This window comes from Theobroma cacao, chromosome 1, assembly GCF_000208745.1.
Source record: "Theobroma cacao cultivar B97-61/B2 chromosome 1, Criollo_cocoa_genome_V2, whole genome shotgun sequence".
Classification (NCBI taxonomy): domain Eukaryota; kingdom Viridiplantae; phylum Streptophyta; class Magnoliopsida; order Malvales; family Malvaceae; genus Theobroma; species Theobroma cacao.
This window is the reverse complement of record NC_030850.1, coordinates 30,607,975-30,628,492: the sequence shown is the minus strand read 5'-3', so window position 1 is coordinate 30,628,492 and position 20,518 is coordinate 30,607,975. Positions and strand designations below refer to the sequence as shown.

The window sequence follows — 20,518 nt, the reverse complement described above, 5'->3', positions numbered from 1 at the left end:
AAAACTTGTGACTTCATCTACTATGCAAGAAGAATTTAAAGCATGTCGTAGAGCAGTTATGTAAGTTGTCTAGTTGAGAAATCTTATTAAATAATTATTTTTGGTTGGCTTTATTGCTAGACCTATATAATTGTATTGTGATAATACTATAATAATTTTATTCATTGACAAAAATAAAGGTACCATAAGGGTTATGCATATAAAGATAAAATATTTTAAAATTAATAATTTTTTGAAAGAGGGCTACATTTTAGTACAGGATATTATAACTAATGACATGATAGTTGATCCTTTGATCAAGGAACCACTCCTCATCAATTTCAAGAAACATATTTTGACATGAGTGCTGTGGAATCTTTTAATGTACTTGGTAAGTGAGAGTATTAATTTGACATTATTTTATGCTTTATGCATAATTTGTTTGGAACCATGTCATCGATGATGTATTTGGATTTATTATAAATAATGATTATTCAATGATATTTAATTAGTCATAAATTGGTTATATATATATATATATACATTTTTGTATATGTGAAAACTTAAAACATATGTAAATTTTAAGTATAGGTTGGGACATAAATTGATAGCCTTAATGACATGTCTTTGACACATAAAGTATCTCTCAAGATATGTAAGGTAGACGCACAGATTTAATATATAAATCATAAAGTGTTTCTCTTTCAAGCTTAGACTATATAAAGTAGAGAATAAAGTGATTAACAAATGAAAACAACACATGAAATATGGATTCTTAATAGACCTGTCAATATGGGCCGGGTCGACCCTGGCCCTTGTGAGCTAAAAAAATATGGGCTGAGGCGGGTCAGCTCATATTTTATATGGGTTGCCAAATTCCCAACCCAGCCCACTCCTTGGTAGCCCATGGGTCGGGCTGGGCCAGCCCATATTTTCAAAAAAAAAATTGAAGGGGGAAGGGCCGAAGGGGGAACAACAAAAGGGGGAAAGGGCGTCGAACCGAATTGCTGAATCCTGAAAGCTGATCGGCGATGGGATGGTTGGATGGCTTGAGAAAGCAAAAGTCAACTGCTTTGTAGGCTGAAAGAACGGCAGAATCGTAGAATGGGGAAGGACCGAACCGAACTGCTGAAGCTTGACAGTCGATCGGCGATGGGATGGCCGGATGGGTATGGGTTGAGGAAGCAAAACTTGACTGCTCAGTCTACTCTGTGGGCTGAAAGAAAGGCAGAAGGGGGAAGGGCTGAACCGAACTGCTGAAGCCTGAAAGAGTGAAAGCCGATCGGCGATGGGGATGGCCGGATGGGGATGGGTTGAGAAAGTGAAACTTGACTGCTCCTCTGTAGGCTGAAAGAACGACAAAAGGGGGAAGGGCACACTGAATCGAATTGCTGAACGGGTTGCTGCTTGCTGAACTGTTTGGCCTGTTGGGTTCGGTAACTTATTTTCTTTTTCATTAAAAAAAATTTATGAAAATTGAAACGGGCCTTTTTTTTTTTTTTGAATTTAATTTTTTGGCCCTCCGAGCTGGCTCGCCCGAACTTTCTTCTGATTCGGAGCTCTCATCAGGTGGAGATTCATAGATATCTGAATTTTCATAAGCATAGGAATCCTCAAAAACTTCTGATTTTTCATAAACAAGAGCCTCATGATTTTCGTTTTTTTCCATTTGAACAAATTGAAGCAAGTAATGTACTCCATTAACCACATCATAAACCATCAAACCAATCCTACCTCCAACCCAACTCCCCAAATGACTTCCCACAAGATAACCAACCCTCCCGAGCCTTTGCTCACCGAGAAAACTCCCACCATAGGCACCAAATAACGTTCCAGTATATCTTAAATTAATATAAATTAATTATATATAAAGTTCAATATAAAGCACTCTAATTTAATTTGATCTGTTCGATAAAAGGAAAAATCTTGCAATCAAAAAGCATTCAAAACCGCAGTTAATAAATCCATGCATGTATTAGTTGGTATCACTAGGCATATTTTTAACCAGCTAAGGAGTACCGTCTCTTATCCTTGTGATGAGCCCCCAAAACATATTCATCTATATATAGCTCATAATTTTTGCAAGCTATATTCATGTAAAATCCTTTCAATATATTAATAAAAAAAAATCCTTTCAATATAGATTTAGTTCCAAGTAGATTTGACGTGTTCGTTACCCCTTCTTAGCTTCACAACAATTCAATGAAAACAAAATAAATAAAGGAACGAACAAAAAGAATGACAAAATTTCTTTTTTTGTTTTTTTCCACTATTTTGCGGTCATCAACTGATTATAGACCATAAAAGATGTGGGCTGAAGCCTGAAGTACGAATGAAGGCTAGGTTGGGTTTTCATCACCGACGACACCACGAAGTTTATCATCAGGCCCAGCCCCATGAGGAGTTGGAGCTCCAGCCTCCAGGGTTCATTATTTCATTTCTTTTTCATGTTATGTTCTGGGTAGGTATAGAGGCAAGGACTCGGTGAGTAATCAGTATATATAGTTGGCAACTGAGGCAGGGTTTTAGCTAATTGGCAAGCCATTCCATATCCCAAGATCCAGAACATTCCCCATAAAAGAGAAACCAGACTCCAGGAATATCAACATCATAGCTCTGAGGTGATCAGTAGCCAAAATATATGGTAATCAAGGTTTGCTCTTCTCCTTGATTGAGTAAAAACCAGAAAGGAGAAGAATATATTTATAGAAGGCAGGCTAAATAACACTTCCAAATCTTAAACCAAAAAGCAATATATATAAAGTTTATTCATATCGTGTTTAACTTCCCCGATAGGAAGACTTTTGCCAAATACTTGTCATTGTCCATTTGTATTGCATAATCTCCCTAGCTAGGAAATTCTTCTTCGGGTTGGATGATGCCAAAGCCAGCTGCCAGCAATTGATGCCGACTCTTAAAAGTCATTCATGGACCCTTTTTTAAGGTAAGTACGTGAGAGTGACAAAATGGACAAAAAGGCATATGGATGTCGAAACTGTATTTGTCTATATATATCTCTCTGGCCCTTTCGCTTTACCATTGATAAAGGACTTCTCGTTGAGCCATTGCAACACAACTCTTCAACCTTAGTTCATTCCCCCCTCAACCTTTTTTAGAATGAGCAAAGCCACAGCTCCAAGCCTAGTTAAAACCCAACATTTTACATTGACTTTGGACTTTGTTTTCGCGAACTTGGTGATGATACACGTCCTTTATTAGTTCCATTCATTATGACAAACGAAGGTTTTACTGGTTGCTCATATAATATTTATGTCATTTCTCTTGTTTATTTCCATTGTGGTATAATTAGTAAACTCAAAGAATGTTTGGCTTGTCTCTCATTATATCTAGTGCAAATCTAGTGTTGCATTTATATCCTTTAATTTGAGTCAATCAACAACACCATCAAGAGTCTCCAGCGTACCCATATCTGCCCTTTCGCAACAAGGAGTTCCCGTGGGGGTCCAAATGGTCTGTTCGAAAAGAAGCATTGCTAGGACAACGGATGGCCTGTTGGACACACATCGTTCTGAGTTTAGCACGTTTTCTTCATTTGTCAGACAGATCAATCACATAACTGTGGATCTTTTCTTGGATGTTAATTTTAGCACTTTCATTTTGCTTTTTGGATTTCAAGACTTGCATTGCAAGTTGATCGGGCTGTCTGTATGGTTGTGTCTACTATACATTGTTTCCAAATAAGATTAATGAATGGTTTGGATCGTTTTCTTTCAAAAAAAAAAAGGGTTTATATAAAATCAAGGATAATATCTCGTTTAACCTTTATAGTCAATAATTGCCTAATTTAGTATTTGTATTAAAAATATATTCAATAGGATAACAATATGTACTTTCATTCCATCCATCAATACGTTTCAAAATAATGAGTCAAGTCAATTCAGCGTCATGCTCAAGCTTATAAAACTAAAGGCTCAAATTTGACTAAAGAACTCGAGAATCGAGTTTAGTCAAGCTTTTACTTTTTTTTTCTCCTGCTCAGCTCGAAAAATAATCGAGCTATTAGAGTTGGACTTGACTTAGACTCAATTATAATTATAATTATAATTTATATAAAAAACTCAAAACTAGATTTAGCTCAAGTTTGAGTTCAATATAAAAACTCAAATAAAATTTTAAAATATATAAATAAATATTATATTATTTTTATATATGTATATCATATTAAAAAATTTAAAAGCTCGATAAGATTTGTAGGTCACTTAAATTGAATATTACAAAACTCAAACTCGACTTGACTCCTTGCTCAAGTAACTCGAGCTCAAGCTTGAACTCATCTAGACAATGAACGATTTGAATTTGAGTATTTATCAAGTCAATATGAGTAGCTTACTAAGTTACTTGACTCATTTACATCCCTACCCCAATGTTTTTGCCTTTCTTTCCTTCTCTCTCTTCTCCTTCCCTTTTCTATCTCCCGATCTTCCTTTTTTGAGTTGAATGCGACTATCAAACAACTAGATACAACATTTATTTACTCAGGACTCACGTGATGTATTTTAATTAGTCTATTGACATATTACCAAATTCTTTTAACAAAGTTACACGTTAAGAGTCATCGAAAGTTAAATAAAATTTTAGATATCATATTAAATATTATTCTAATACAGTTACTATATTAGATTTTTTTTTTTTGAACTATAGGAATCAAATATGGCATTATATATCTCTAAAATCAATATTACTCATTTCATACAATAAGGTATGCATACAATGCGTTCTGATCCTTGAAAGACAAGATCTATTGGACATGCTTTATAGGCATTTATAACTATCTAAATCGAGTTAGGATTTCTTGAAAGAAGTTAGAAATTACGAAAATAATTGAGCCTGCTAATCGATGTGTGTACTACGATCGATCAATTACTTGGACGCAAGTGTATTGATCGAATTTGTTAATGTGCAGCTAACAAATCTGATATGACGGGGACTTTAGATTATTTTGATATGATGATTAATTAATCTTCACATGCAGATCTTTGTTGAAGTTTGGGAAATGACCAAAAGCGTGCTTGAAACAAAAGGAATTAAAATACAAAATGGGGCAAAAGCTACGGTGCGTACAAGTGGAGACCGTTTAAACGTAACGGCTAGTGGGGTATGCCATCTCACGTGCAAAGAGCAACCTTAGCTTTTACATCCTGAGCTTTATTTAGCTTACTTTTAGGCAAACGTAAAACAACTTCCCATTGCCCATTTAATTATTACACTTCTTGTCTTTTCTCTTCTCAATCATTTGCTTCACGTCATCAAACGGCTCAAGCCGCTTCCATACATATGCCCATCCCATCTAATCAAGCTATGCTGCTCGCTCTAGCTTACACTTGCAAATCTGCTTACGATGAGAAATTATTCAATCTCTCTTAAATGCTAATTTATATAAACACATACCCATTAATGAGGGAAGAACGAATGCTGATGTAAGTTGTACGTTGTTCAAGAAATGTTTCATATATGATTTCTTTTTTCATTTCAAGATTTAAAAAAAAAAGTCAAATGTTGATAGTGAAATTACGTGTAAAATTTTGTCTTTATTGATAATAATATGAATAACGTGAATAATATGACACAAAAGACGTTTTCATTTAATTAACGAACACTTTATTTTTCAAATAATTTGTAATAATTAGTGGGCGGAAATTTTACAAGGACAGTTCCAAACTATTGGGAAAGAAATATTTTAGCTGAGTGGAAATTTTTTCATCTCTATTTTGAAAATTTTCCTGTAACTTAAAGAATTTAACTTAAAAAAAATATTACTTTTCCATTTGAGAAAGAATCTGTAAATAACTAATGTGAAACTCCAATATTGGCATAAAATTAAGATTAAAAGAGTAATGAACTTTAATTAGTTGCAATTTTTATTACTTATAAGAAGTAAGTTAGATATGGAAACAAAACATTTTCAAAACATTAAAACTAAAAATCTCACTTTAATTAAAAACAGTTAAAATAAAAGATTTGGTACTATCGATATTAATCTACCATGCAGGTTACATTTGAACTAATAATATACATTCATGTTTAATGATACATGCAATTGTACTTGTAACAATTCCTTTTGGCAAAAGTACCAACTTGAAAACCTTATATAATGATAGTCAAGATACAAATGATATTTTTTTTTTTCATTTCCCACATTCTTTTATATCATTATATGCTTACAAGAATTGCTTTGCTTTGCTTTGCATAAAAAAAAAACAAGAGAAAAAAAAAAAGCTAGTTCCACTATGTCTCATTAATTTATGTGGCTTTAGCTAAGGTAGTGCATTGGACTTGGCATTGGCGAACTACAGCCGCGCAAACAAAAGAAAATGCATGGGGCTCACTTTTGGGAATGCAGGGGCTTCACACTTGAAACAGCCGAAGTATTCGCGGCTACAAGGCTGAAGCTTGAAACCTTTGGAGTGATGAGATATATATAATAGCAATCAATATAGCAAAAGCGAAAGCCCTGTACATGTGAAATTAAAACGGCCGGAGAAAGTTTCCAGCTCAACAAATTCTTTACCCACACAAAATATCCGGGGCAGTTTGTTCATCAAAGCCAAATGAAGAAAGCAAGTTATGTGTGCCATCGTCTACTTAAAACCTTCAAAGCTCTCGTGTATATATATGGGAGCTGAATGCAAGAAATAAATATAAGCTCTTTCTTCTGCTCTAAGCTGCCCCATATCCAAGCTAAGAGAAAGAGCTTCACACCAAGAATAATGGCAAACATCCACGATCATGGCTTCTCTGTTGTTTTTGGCCTTCTAGGTACACACTCAACCTGTTTTAATTCCTTTCCAAAACAAGTATGGTACTAGGCTAGTTGCATATGTGTTTCACCTGGTTTGTTTTACTCTCCTTTTATGCAGGCAATATTTTGTCGTTCCTCGTTTATCTTGCTCCATTGTAGGTTTTCTGCTTTCTCAGGTACTATTGATGGAGTGTTTTTTAGTATTTGTTTGTATTTAACAATGTTTCCTTTCTTTTGCGTTCTCCAAGGCCAACTTTCTACAGGATTTTCAAGAAGAAATCAACAGAAGGTTTTCAATCCATACCATATTCAGTAGCACTTTTCAGTGCCATGTTGTTGCTCTACTACGCCTTCCTCAAGAAACATGATGCATTCATGCTCATCACCATCAATTCAATTGGCTGCTGCATTGAATCCATATATCTCTTATTGTACATGGTTTATGCAACCAAAAGCGCCAGGGTAGCTCCTTTTTCCTCTCCATTAAACCCTCTCTTTCATTCATCTTCATTACCATAGATCATGTTTTAAACCAACTGGCATTACAAAGAAGTCTGTTCACTCCTTTGCAGGTATACACGACAAAGCTGCTCATATTTTTCAACCTTGGGGCATTAGGATCAATCATACTACTCACATTCATATTTTCGGAGGGCTCTAGTCGAATTTCCGTTGTGGGGTGGATTTGTGCCGTCTTCTCTGTCTGTGTCTTTGCTGCTCCACTTAGCATCATTGTAAGCGTTACACTAATTAACATCTAACCAAATTAAAAATTAAAAAAAAAAATCATCTGCTTTTCAAATAAAGGTGATTACTCCAAAATAATAAGCTCCATATATAATCAAGCAATAACATTTTATTTTTTTTGGTATTTTACTTTATAAACTCCAGAGGTTAGTCATCAAAACGAAGACCGTTGAATACATGCCGTTCCCATTGTCATTCTTCTTGACTCTCTGTGCTGTAACGTGGTTCCTCTACGGCTTTTCATTGAGAGATTACTACATAGCAGTAAGAATCAAACTTCTTTCCAACCCCATTAAACTTTGGCCATACTTGTTTAGATATCATCTATCCTTTTTAGCTTATCTATTTTTCATCTCTTAATTTTGTTTCAGACACCAAACATTCTGGGATTCATCTTTGGGATAACTCAGATGATATTATACCTCCTGTATCGCGGCGGACGAAAAGAACAAATCTTGCCAGAGATCAAGGCACAAGAAACCTTGCCAGAGAGCAAGGCTAAAGAGCAAGCTAATGGTGTCCAACTTAGCACATTAAACCAGCATCAAGAAGCAGCTGCCATGAATAATGGAGTTGGAGGGATGATTAGCAACTCACAGATTGTGCCAAGTGAAACCAACGTGTGAAAATCGAACTAATTAGATGCATATATCGGTCAGAAATTGAAAATTTCTAGTAGCCACTTGGGCCGGACAGAAATTGATATAGACAAGAGAACTAGAACGGCAGCCTCTTTTTCTTAAAAATATTATGCACAAGTATAAATTCCAAGGCTTGTAGTCTCATAATGACAATGGCACAATGATGCTCAACAGTACTGTTGGATTGAAATTTGCTTTGATACTTTAGTTTTAAATTGAGAATTCTACATCTGTTTGACATGTCAAACTCAATCATTACTTAATCAATGAGCCAACTGAGTATAATGCTTGACAATATAGAAATTAAATAATGGGGGGGAAACCGTTTCAATGAGATTATGGATTTTAATTAATAGTTAATCTTTTCCAACTCAAAAAGTTATACTCCTTTGTCATGCTTACAGAATTTTTTGGCTGTAAAGTAGAGATGGGTTAACGCTATAATTATGCAATAATAACCGAAAAAAAGGAGAAGTGAAGTGGAAGGCGGGGATGTATGATCTTCGTATAACCGAAATCTCTGTCCTTTTGTTTCAACTAGTTAAATGGGGTTTGCTCACATACTTTGATGATACATTTAAATGTGCAAGATTTGTTCCATTCTTCAGATTCTGATTTAACTTGTACAACATTCTTTACTTGTTTTCTTGTAGAAAGAATTCTCATTCTTTGACAAAGAAAAAGACAGCTAAGTATCTTGCAATGTTGAAGTCAAAATGACACTGGATTTAGCTATGCTAATAATTTTTTTTGTCATTTGTGAAGGTGGAAGCTAGAGGATAGTAAAGCATCAGATGCAAATTAATGAATTCATATAAAAAAATAATAAAGAAAACTAAACTAATTATTTTTAATTTAATTGTAAGTTATCCCATATCTGTGTCTTTTCTTCATTTCTTTCTTCTATCTTCCATTAATCTATTTCTTAATTTATACCAACAGTCACTTAGTTCCTTTATTGCCATGTGAACTTTTATGAATGAATAGGCCATTAGACTAGCTTCCTTAGTCTGATTTATTAGTACATTCTTTATTATTTTGTCTTAGGGTGATTAAGTTAAGTAAGAAACACAATTAGGATGTTTAAATTCCAACCAGCTTTATTTTATTTTTCTCATGCATCATCAGCTACTAAGGTACTCCTTATCATGCATCAAACATTATTTATGGTTGACAAAGGATGAAGCAAATGATGTGTTTTCCTTTACATCTTTCCCCTTCTCTTCCATTATACCAAGTATTTTTTATTTATGATGTTGTTACCTTGTAAGTTATTTTGTTAGTAATTTATTTTATTTTTTAATCCATATAGAAAATTAGTAGGAGAAATGTTGAGGAAATATCCCAAGCTATTAACTTCTTCACAAATGGTATTATCTATTGCAACTATTTTTTATTTCCTTTTGATTCCCAAGTTTCTTGACTTATAATATGTTTAAGCTTAATTAGTCATCATTGACCGGTTGCCAAAAAATGGAGCAAATAATCAACTACCAAATATTTGATAATATATCTCTACATGAGATTTGTAAGATTAGTAACTTGAAAGCACTTCAAAAAATTTTACAATATTGAGGTTATAATTTGTAATATGATTTAATATTTATGATTTGAGAAGTCATTTTTACTTTTTTTAGATGGTGGAAGTCAATGTTCCTCAACTATTCTTTAAAGAATAAAAGCACAACTTCGAAAAACCTTAAATATCTAACAATTAAGGTATAAATTCAAGTGTAATAAGTTCTTATGTTTATTTTTGCTAATTGCTTAAGAATTAAAATCCTGTGATGTGGGGAATTGATTTGATGGCAGTGTCTTCAGTAATATTTATGACCAAATTATCTATGATACATCTTTATTGAGTTCTCATCATATGGAACAACATATGGTTCACTTATCATATCATCTTCTACTATCAATCATGTTCTACATTTAACTAAGCTGAATTTTTTTGGAGTTTTTAGTAGTTCATGTGTCAATTTTTCATTCTTGATTAATCCAAATTGCCTAGAACATGGTAGTATCATGAAATTTATTCGAGTTTCTTTCTTATGGTCCTCACTGTCATCTCTATCAAGATTTCTAAGAACTAAGGTTGCTACAGAAGAGGCTGATTTAAAAGAACTTTCAAAGGTAATTACTCTTTGTTTTCTGTAACTTGAGATTCTAATGCTAGCTATATTATTAATTTATTATAATATAAATAGTGTGAATTTGTAAATTAATAGCTGTGAAATAGTGTTATATAATAAAGCACGCACTTCACATTGAGCACAAATGGGGTTTTTTTTTCTGTTTTTTGGTTTATTTTCTTATTTGAGTTGTAATTACATATAAACAAAATTAAGTTGGAAGAAGATAGAAATGGTTTGTTTTATTTAGCTTTCTAAGCAAGGATAGGCATTCTTAGGATCACACCATCACCAAACCCTTATGCTCCTTCTCAAATCATGGTATCTAAGCAAAGGTTAGCATCTAAAAGATAAATCTAGATTTCAATATCACTTTATATCTTTGAATTTGGGATTCAAATGTATAGAAAAATAAAGTTTGGATTGCATTTGTGATTAAAGAAGCTAGCTTGATAGTGATGACTGCCACTAGTCTCTTCTTAATTGTTAACTTATACTTGTCAATTATGATATTGGATTTTTTAAATGTCTTATGATCAATATACTTACTTTCCTTTAAACGTCCAACTAGACTAAGAAGGCTAAAGTAATAATTAATATTGTAACTTACAGGGTACTACGTAATGCCTCTTCTGCAATATATTCTTATCCACATGGCAGCAAACTATTTTGGGATTCTGACTGGTGATGTTTGTCTGATCTCCTCTCCTACTCCCTTCAGCTTCCTACTTTGTGTTTGTTCAGGATTTGATTTCTGCGTCCTTTTGATGGTTGTTGTATTTTGTTTTTCTATTTGTTTTTGGTTTTATTTGAGCCCTGTTCATGTCTCTTGGAACTGAGCCTTGTACCATCTGGATATTGTCTTTGTTTCTAGGTTTTGCTGTCTTTATTTCTTTATCAGTTACTTTGGCTCTATTTTCTATTCACTATATATATGTTCTATAAGAATGCCATTTAAAAATATATATATTTGCTATAAATTTTTGTAAGATTTACATGGTTTATACTCTCTAGATTGCTGTAAAATTTACACCTTTTTATTGCATATTAAAAAGTTATGTGTTACTATCATATATGTTTTAGCTGCATATTTTAAATGTTATCATATAATTTAAGATTGGAGTTACATAGTATATGACTGCATATTAATTTTACATTGAAACTTTATTAAAAATGCAATTAAACTTTTTCATATATTGATTAAAGTTGCATTTTTTCTGAGTGTAGCTTTTAACTTAACGTAGCATATTTTTCACTTATAGTTGTAATTTTTTCTACAGTAAAAGGTAAAAAATGTTCTAGTGTCTGACATGACAAGCATTGAGAATTATGGAGTTCAAAGCTTTCTTGTTGTCCACACCAAGCTTAAATTGGAAAAAGCAAACGTTTCAAAACAAAAAAAAAAATCAATTAAATTTCCATATGTATACTTGTTAATTTAAAACATGAAAATACTTGGTTATAGACTTCAATTTATTAACTAAATTACAATGTATGGAAATAATAAATCTAATTAATTATTGTTATACACAAGTTAGTAACACAAATAATAACACTAGGAATCAGGTTCAGCGTATCTGACAAAGAAAAAAATGAAACGTCTATCCTACTTGCTATAAACTTTAGAAGAAACATCCTAGCTAGAAGAAAATATATGATCAACTGATCTTAAAGATTTTTTTTTTTTTTTTGTAGTTTTTGTTGTAAGTAGTCCTTTCATTTTTCTTTTCTTTTTACTTGAATTATCGTAATCCCAAACTCATGAATCAATCGTATATATTGTCCCTTGATTAACATGTTAGGTTCTCTAATTTTAAGAGAAGAAGCACTATATTTTACCAAATTCTAAATTAAAAATTAAAAAAAGGGTAAAGAAAAAAAGCATAAGATCCAATCAAATCTCCACACCAAATTTAAAACAATTTCAAAACCACAAAATGTATCACACATAAAACAAACTTTTACAAAAAATCATATTCCGACACAAAATAATCAAACATTAATCAAAAATCAAATTGCAGCACCAAAATTTTGTAAAAAAAACTTATTTCTGATATAAACCATAAATCCACTAAAAACCCGATCAAAAAACAAAAGCAAAATCACAATAAAAAAATAGAGTCACCATTTTAAACCAAAGCAAAATAAAAAAATAAAGCCATTATTTTAATATATGCTAATAAAACTAGAAATCACAAAAATAAAGCCAGAAAAAATTTAAAAATAAATTGTTTGCTTGAAAATGGAGTTTCGGTTTGTGGCAAGACAGAGGCAGGGAGGGATTTCTCAGCCAGAGAGGAAAGAAAGGGACCGTCGCATCAAAGCGCGGGTGACATTTTTCAAGTGCCATTAAAAAGAATTAATGAAAAATATACTCAACCAATCAAACACGTGGCATATATGTTGGTTGTTGGGGCAAGGAGACGGGGCTCGATTCGGGTCGGACGATCTTATTGGTTCCCAAAACACTTCCCCTCTGTGAAAAGAATTAGGGTTTTCATTGAATAATCTCAGACAATTTAACTTTCAGCTATTTTTAGTTTTTCACTCTTGTTTTTCCGACAATGAAGAATCGGAAGCCGAACGAAAAAGGAAACGGCGACCGTATTGATATGGAGGGCCCGAAACCGATAACTATGAAGAAGCAGAAGAACATGAAGCGATTGGGAGGAACTGGTCTTTCGCTTCAAGCATTCGTTAATGCCAAATCCACCACCAATCACTACAATCCGGCCTTAATTAGTATAAATTTCCTTCTTGTCTTTGTTTGGGGTTTTGATTGTTGATATATTGATAATTTCTTTTTTGGCCTGATTTATGATTTCTGTTTATTTGTTTCTATTTTAATCTTGTTTACTGGGAATTGTTTTTTCTCAGAGAAGAAAAGGGAGTTCTATAAGAATGCGAAATTTGTTAACAAGTATAGAAAGTCACTAAAGCAACAAAGTCAGGGGAATGATCTTCCTTCAGCAGTAAAACCCCCAGAGGTTTGTTACCGTCTAACTCGTTTTAGATTATAATTAGCATGCTTTATGTTTTTTCTTTTTCTGTTTAAATTATAGGAGGAACAGTCTAGCTCTTAATTGGGTTGAGACCTAATTTGTTAAAAATTACCTGCATTAAGCTCTAACCTTTAATAGTGTTCATTAGATGAATGACCAAGCTTTTAACTTTCACGTTGAAATATTGTTGGATGGCAAGCATATAGGATTTGTGAATTTGGAGCTATCTGGTACATGATATTGAGTACCAAAATTGAAATTACTCTTTGAATGAGTCTTTCAAAAATTATTCATTTTCTATGAAATGCTTGATGATTCGTTCAGCTGAAAGGACAGATGATTCTGTTGGAAACATTTAACCCCAATTTTTTATCAAAACCTAGCTCGCATCTAGACACAATCTTTGATGCATATCTGCTTTTAGAACATACTGAGTCTAATAATGCAAGGGTTGTTACAGGATGAGAATGAAGACATAGATGATAGTAATAGGACCAACAAAAGGAACAAGAAGAAGAATAGTTCGCACAGTTTGAGAGAATTGTATGAGAAGGAGCGGGAGGAGAAAGAGAAGGCGAGGATGGAGAGGGAGGCAATTGTTCAAGCAAAGAAGGAGCAAAAAGAGAAGGCTGAAGCTCAGAGGAAGGCAGGAAAGAAGCAGATGTTCAAAAAGACACGACATGGTCAACCGGTAATGAAATACAGAATACAGCACCTTTTGCAGTCCATACAAAGTTCATCTAGCGCGTCAGTTAATAAAAATTAGTAATCTAGAATCTGTTGTTTCTTGGTTTTGTACTTTATTAGTGCAAACAGTAGCTGATTTAGAGAACATAGTGGTGAAACAGGGGGATTTCAGCAATGTGGTATTAATTGCCCATAAAAGGGGTTTTTCTTCATGCTGCTGTAGAATTTTTGGATGGCTTTTTTTTGTTTTTGAAAATTAAGGAAGATCATTTCATTATAAGGAACTATTACTTACAAAATAAGACAGTGATCAACTGGTGATCCTTCAGTCAATTACTGTCCTAGGATGGCTTACAAAAAAACAGCCAGGCTACAACCTGTTAAACTACTCAGAGCACATAAATCCACATCCTTGCTATCAGACTCATAACATCAAGAAAAATCTCAACAGGGTAAACAGCAGTCTCAGTAAACCAAAGACACCACCATAATAGAACAAGTACGAGTAAGAAACATGACCTGTGGCCTGTTTCCTCTTCTTACTTCTCCTGGAAACGTTCAAGGGTGGAGCTCCTGTTGACCTCCCATTTTCATGTCGCCGTGGCGTTATGAAGTTAAGGATAAATGCACAGTAAATCATTGGTTCTATCCACACCTAACTTGGCCAGATTATCAGCTTTATCGTTTCCTGACCGTGGGATATATCTAAGCTGCCAGCCAAGCGCTCTTTCTCGAAGGGCTTTAATTTGCAAGATCAATTGCCTCAAATTTCAGGGTGATGAATCCGGTTTGTCCATCCAAGTAACAGCATTTTTGGACTCACATTCGATGTTAGCGCAGCCTGAAGACACCCATGCAGAAGCTACAAAGATCACTAATGCCTCTCGTAAAGCCAAAACTTCAGCTAAGTTCGCGTCCCCCCACCCCGCCCTTTTGGAAAGGATTGCTTTTTCTGCCCCCTTGTCATCTCTCAATATCCCCCAATTCCAAAATATCTCGGGCATCCTCTAGCAGCCCATCCGTGTTAAACTGAACCACCCTGTTGGCGGACATTCCCATCTCACCAAAATGGGTTTTCACAGCAAATCTAAAACCATCATGTTGGTTTTTTGATATAAAGTATGAAACAGGAGCAGTTTGTCTGCATACTTATCGCTGATGTTGATTTACCATTCCCTATAATGCAGTTCCAGTTTTATTTGTAATATTGCTAGGAAATTTACTTAATTTTCAAAGTCAGAACTGGTAATCTTTCTATTCACATTCAAGAAACTTTACCATTATGCAACTGTGTTGCATGAATTGTAGAATTTTTGTAAGCAAAAATTTGGAATTAAGATTGCAGAGTCCATTTTCATGGTCTTCATCCACAAGAAACCTCCCTGGTTTATCTTTATCACTGCAAGAATCTAAACGGAAAGGATGGCAAAACCTATATCACTATCATAATCTGAACATACCACAAGATTAAGGTGAACATAACTCATCTAAAGGTATACCAGGCTAGAGTTCTGGTAACATTTATGAAGACAACTCCCCCCAAATAAACTAGAAAATAAAACTTCCTGATACAACTAACTTGGAAGAGAAGTGAGTGACCAGGAGCCTTCCTGTCCAGTCCAATATCATCAAGAACCTTCTCAGGCTATACGCCTTGCCACAAGTACAGCTCGCCGAGGAGGTGGTGGGATGCAGATGAGCATGAGGGTGATAACAATAACCAGCGCCATTAGAAATCGCATAAGATCCAAACCGTTGCCTTCGTTTAATTCGGAGCAGATAACTTTCCCCATTTTCGATAGGATGAGCAACGATTACCCGTTTTCTGTCCCAAAAGAAGGGCTTGGAATTGAGACTTGGGAGAAAGGAATGCACATTCCATACATGTTTATGGTTCTTATATTGCTTGGACTTGAAGTCAACTAGGAAATGGAAAATTTTATTCTAACTGCGTTTCCATTGGTTTGATGTAAACTCCTGGGAAAGCTTCAAAAAAAGGTTAGCTGCGAAATGTGGACTTTCCATGACTACACGATAATGAACAGAAAGAAACCAATGGCTTCGTCGTAGGTTCAAAGGACTGCAGTGGAAAAGTAAGACAGTGAAAGCGTCAAACCGACGCACATCGCCAGATGAAGACCACCCTTGGCATTAAATCAGAGTCATAATCAGTGGATTTTGACTTCAAGCTTAGTCTTCTTTAATGATAATTTGTGTTAATTAAATTCCTAACTAGCATAATGTACTAGCATCTTTCAAGTTGTCAGTTTATTTGGCGCTAACATCTCAACATCAAGAAAAACTTGTGGCTTCAAGTAACCTTGGCTCCTTTCATCCTATTTAGTGAATGGTGGGAGGCTAAGAGAGAGGAGGAAGACGGAATCTAAATCCTACACTTGTTATGAGTTATGAAAAAGCCTTTGGTTTCTGTTTCTCCACAAATATTGAGCATTCTTCTGTATCTTTAGTAATCATATTCATGTATTAGTACTGTTTGATTTTTCTCAATCCGTAAACTAGATGAAACTTTCGGCAATATTTTAGTTGATTGTCTTCCATTCGGACTCCAGGTTTTTAAGTGTGTTGAAATTAAGTGGTCGAAAGCCACGTACGTGGCTCGATAATTTTAAAGGGTAAAGTGTTTAAATATTCAAATAAGATCTTTTTTATGAAAATTAAAACAATATCGTTAGTTCGATATCATTACAAACATATTAGGTTTAATGAAAATAAAAAAATAATTAAAAATTTTGAGAATTGAAAAATGATAAAAAAAAATAGAGATTTATTAGATATATAATTGAGAAAGTAAAAGAATATGTAATTTTATTAATTATTTTGATTTTTACATAATTTGAAAAGTGAGATAAATATTTGAAAATTAATAAAAAAAATTAAAAGTGAAAGAAAATAAATATTTAAAAAATATTTTATTAATTATTTTAATTTTTATATATTTATAACATAATTAATTATATTATATAAAATTATGAAACGTATAAAATTATGGGACCTAAAGCATTGGTGGCTTTATGCTAAAGTCGGGCCCGGCTGCTTTCATCTGTAACAGTGCGTGGTAATCCCCTTTATTCTTTACAAGTAGTAACAGTTAATCTCTTCGTCCACATCAAACAAACTTTATTACAATTTAGTTTTATTGTATTACCTCTTACAGCTGTTTTACATCAACAAATTCACCTTAACATGCAAATTTTGGGACATGAGTTTGTACTATCCATCACTCAAGGCCCTTAAATTTCACCAAATCATAGAACATAGAATTCCGTGATGGACGAGATAAATTCAGTCTTCCGATGTCCTATAATAAGAGGACAAGTAGAAGCTCTGTTACAAATTTAGATTCGTATCAGACATTACAAGATAAATAAGCCAATATAATCAGCCGCACCATCCAGAATTCTCAACATATGACAAGCCTACAAACTTGAACAAAAAAACTAAAGTCCAAAAGAAACAGCGACGTATATTCAGGGAAAGTTTGCGATGGAAAAAAGGAAAAAACCTTTCACAACCTCGTCAACCGATACGATGTGTGACAACCATAGCTGGCCCTCGCCGGGGAGGTTGACTGACACAGGTGAGCATGAGGGCGATAGCGATAACTAGTGCTAGCAAAAGTCCCATGAGATCCACGTTCAAATCTATGCAGAACTGCCCCATCTCCGACGGTATGAGAACCAGCTAATTCCTCTCTTTTTCTTCTTGCCCCAGTGGAGAATTTAGGAGAAGAGAATGGATTCACCTTTAATTCATGTCGAGGCGGCTCTTGCAATTTTTATTAAGTCAAGTCAGATATGGAAAATTTGATCGTAGTATTCGGTTTCATTGGCTATATGACGCCTTCCGGGAAAATTCCAAAGGTTGTTAGCTGCAAATTCTTGACTTTCCCTGACTATTTACACGACAATGACTAGATGAGAATATAAGCCAATAAGCAAATTCAATGACACTGCTATGCAAAATGAAAGTATAGGCATATAGATGGGAGGCCTAGGATTTTTTATTGCAAAGTTAGAGGTGTGAGTTGTGACTAGTTTATTTGAAATGATAAAATAATTTAACTGATATAGTTTGAATTGCATTCTTCACCTTTTAGGTGTTATATATCATCTATATTAAAAAAAATAAGATGAATCTTATATTTATAAATAATTTTTTTAAAATTAATAATATTTTAAATTAAAAAGATAAATTCGTGACATTAAAATTTAACCTTAACTATAAAAGAAAATACGATTTGGATTCAATTGAACTTTGATGAAACACGATCTGGGTTTACACAATTGAAGTCTACCCTCTATGTTTCAACATCAATGTCAACGTCCTGGTCTAGTCTCTGAATGTAAAATTTGGAGGTGCATTGTATTGACATGGGTACACTACATCATGCATTTTCTTTATACCTCATTTAGTATCTGATCGGTTACAGCAACAGTATGTTTGAATGAAAATAAACAAGCCAAATGTTGGGCAGGGCCCAGTGAGTTCCATGGCAACCCACGAACACCAAGTTCACCAGTCATAACTGGCAAGTCGCAACCATCTGCTACACGTGATTACGTATTGACGTGGCACAAATTTATTGTCCCTGAGACGTAAAAAGGCCAAAAATAAATAGGAGAGTAAATAAACAAATAAATGGAATGCTATGCAAAAGGCAACAAAAATGATGCAGAGCATATATAGTTATTATCATTAGTAATAATTATTTTGGCAGCCTGGGAGGCCACCTTGTACCATCATGATTCTCTAATTACAGCAACTTGGGGCGCCTCTGTTTCAATACTTAAATAGATTTGGGTCCTCTTTCTTTATTATATACCGGATCACTTTTTACTGAACTGAACCCATCATAAGTGTTGATGTCCTGCACACACTAGCATCAAGAATTTGACCGTGTGATATCATGATGGGGGTGAGAAACAGTAAAAAAAATCGGAGAGATGAAATCAGCAACAATCATAAGTAACACAGAACATCATAAATACACCCAACGTGTGCCCACCATCCTCATTCTTCATTTTTTCCCCACTTTACTTTCACACGCACAAATGATAAAATCCCATCCCTTTTACTTGTACCTACTTACTTTGTAATGCTCCTATTTCCTATATATGTTATAAGATATTCTAGGTCGGCTATTGGTTGGGGGTTGGGGAAGGTGTTTGTGATATGTTGTTTTCTGTCTCTAATTAATGTCGTATAAATTAATTCATGAATAGTATTTGGCCTTTTTGATAAATCACCGTGGCATCTTCATCTTCATCATATGCTTAGAGTTATACATATGTGGGGATGAAATGAAAGAGCCCAAGGAGGCGGGAGGAGGGTAAGTGGTCATCAGAGAGCAGGTGGTGGTGTAGAAAAGAGAGCGTGAATGAAGCAAAAAGTTGTGGACGCTAACCAATGTCACCGAATCTATCACGTGGCGCAACAGTCGAGGCTCATAAATTTGAAGGAAGGAAAATAAAGTGACAGTTACCATACCTGATCTCAGAAGCTGAGCTGAGACCACCTTTGCCTCCTTTTTCTGATTCTGCTGTCTCCGTAAAAACTTTTTATGTGGAGGAGGTAAATCATTAATGTCTCGACTGTTGCCTTTTGTTTGATTATCATAAGACTAACAGGTTAGATTATGTTCTATTGGTTGTTTTTTAAAAACAAAAACTCCGTACAAACATATCCTCTAAAAGTCCTTCTGGTTTTCCTAATGCAAAGCCGTTTTTTCCCCTGAAACGAGGGGGGACTCGGAGGAAGAAAAAACCCAAGTCATTTGGTTTTCTGGCAGAGAAAGACAGCTTTATTTTGTTGATTTCAAACTCCATGGAAACTTTGAGCCTTTGACAATTAGCTTCGCATGCATTCCGACAAACTCTAGTCCTGGTGGAAGTGTCTTCAATCATGTTCCAAGTGCGAGGTAACGATGGCAAAGTTGGTGAATATTGAAATAGCTCAAGGAATGGAGCTTTTGCAACAACCTTTGAATATTAGCGTCGGGTTCTCCAAATTGACTAAATACATGACAAGAGGATTTGAAGACCAGCGGCAATGAACTATTAACATGACTTTAGCCACCCTCTTTGTTTTTCTCTCTGCTTCTAGGAAATAACATGATAACCTAGGGCAGACACTGGCTCCTCCTAGATGCCTCCGTGGTTCAAAGGAGAATATAAAAAACAAGGGGGAGAAATACAGCGCATACAACAATAAATGGCAGATGGTGGTATTTGGGGCCTCTTTCAGCTGAGGCTGACAGATATCTAAATGCCATACCAGGTGTGTACTCAAATTAGTTACTTGCTGGCCGCACAAGTATGGATTCAGAACCAATTCTTTACATTAAAACTTTGAAAAGACTACTCGTAAACAATTAAATCACTAGCTATCATCACAAATTCTAGATTAACACAAGCAATCTGCCATAACGTGGACTTATCTGATAGTGATGAAGCCAAAAAGTAAATGCTAGGTTTCAAAGAAGCAAGAGCCGGAAAAACCTAAGAGCAACTGAAGCGCAATTCTAACATCATAAGCATGATAATAAAAAGT

General features: G+C 34.4%; 2 protein-coding genes across 2 annotated transcripts; both read left to right on the top strand.

Moving 5' to 3' along the window:
• LOC18613479 (bidirectional sugar transporter NEC1) lies at positions 6,611-8,418 on the top strand. Its single transcript, XM_007050733.2, has 6 exons — positions 6,611-6,756; positions 6,858-6,894; positions 6,988-7,201; positions 7,312-7,473; positions 7,631-7,750; positions 7,858-8,418. The coding sequence occupies exons 1-6, from the start codon at positions 6,624-6,626 to the stop codon at positions 8,110-8,112; spliced, it is 921 nt and encodes a 306-aa protein (XP_007050795.2). The 5' UTR covers positions 6,611-6,623; the 3' UTR covers positions 8,113-8,418.
• Positions 12,537-14,160, top strand: LOC18613478 (rRNA-processing protein FYV7). The gene is made up of 3 exons (XM_018114443.1): positions 12,537-13,001; positions 13,137-13,246; positions 13,722-14,160. Exons 1-3 carry the CDS (start codon positions 12,824-12,826, stop codon positions 14,025-14,027), a joined length of 594 nt encoding a protein of 197 aa, XP_017969932.1. The 5' UTR covers positions 12,537-12,823; the 3' UTR covers positions 14,028-14,160.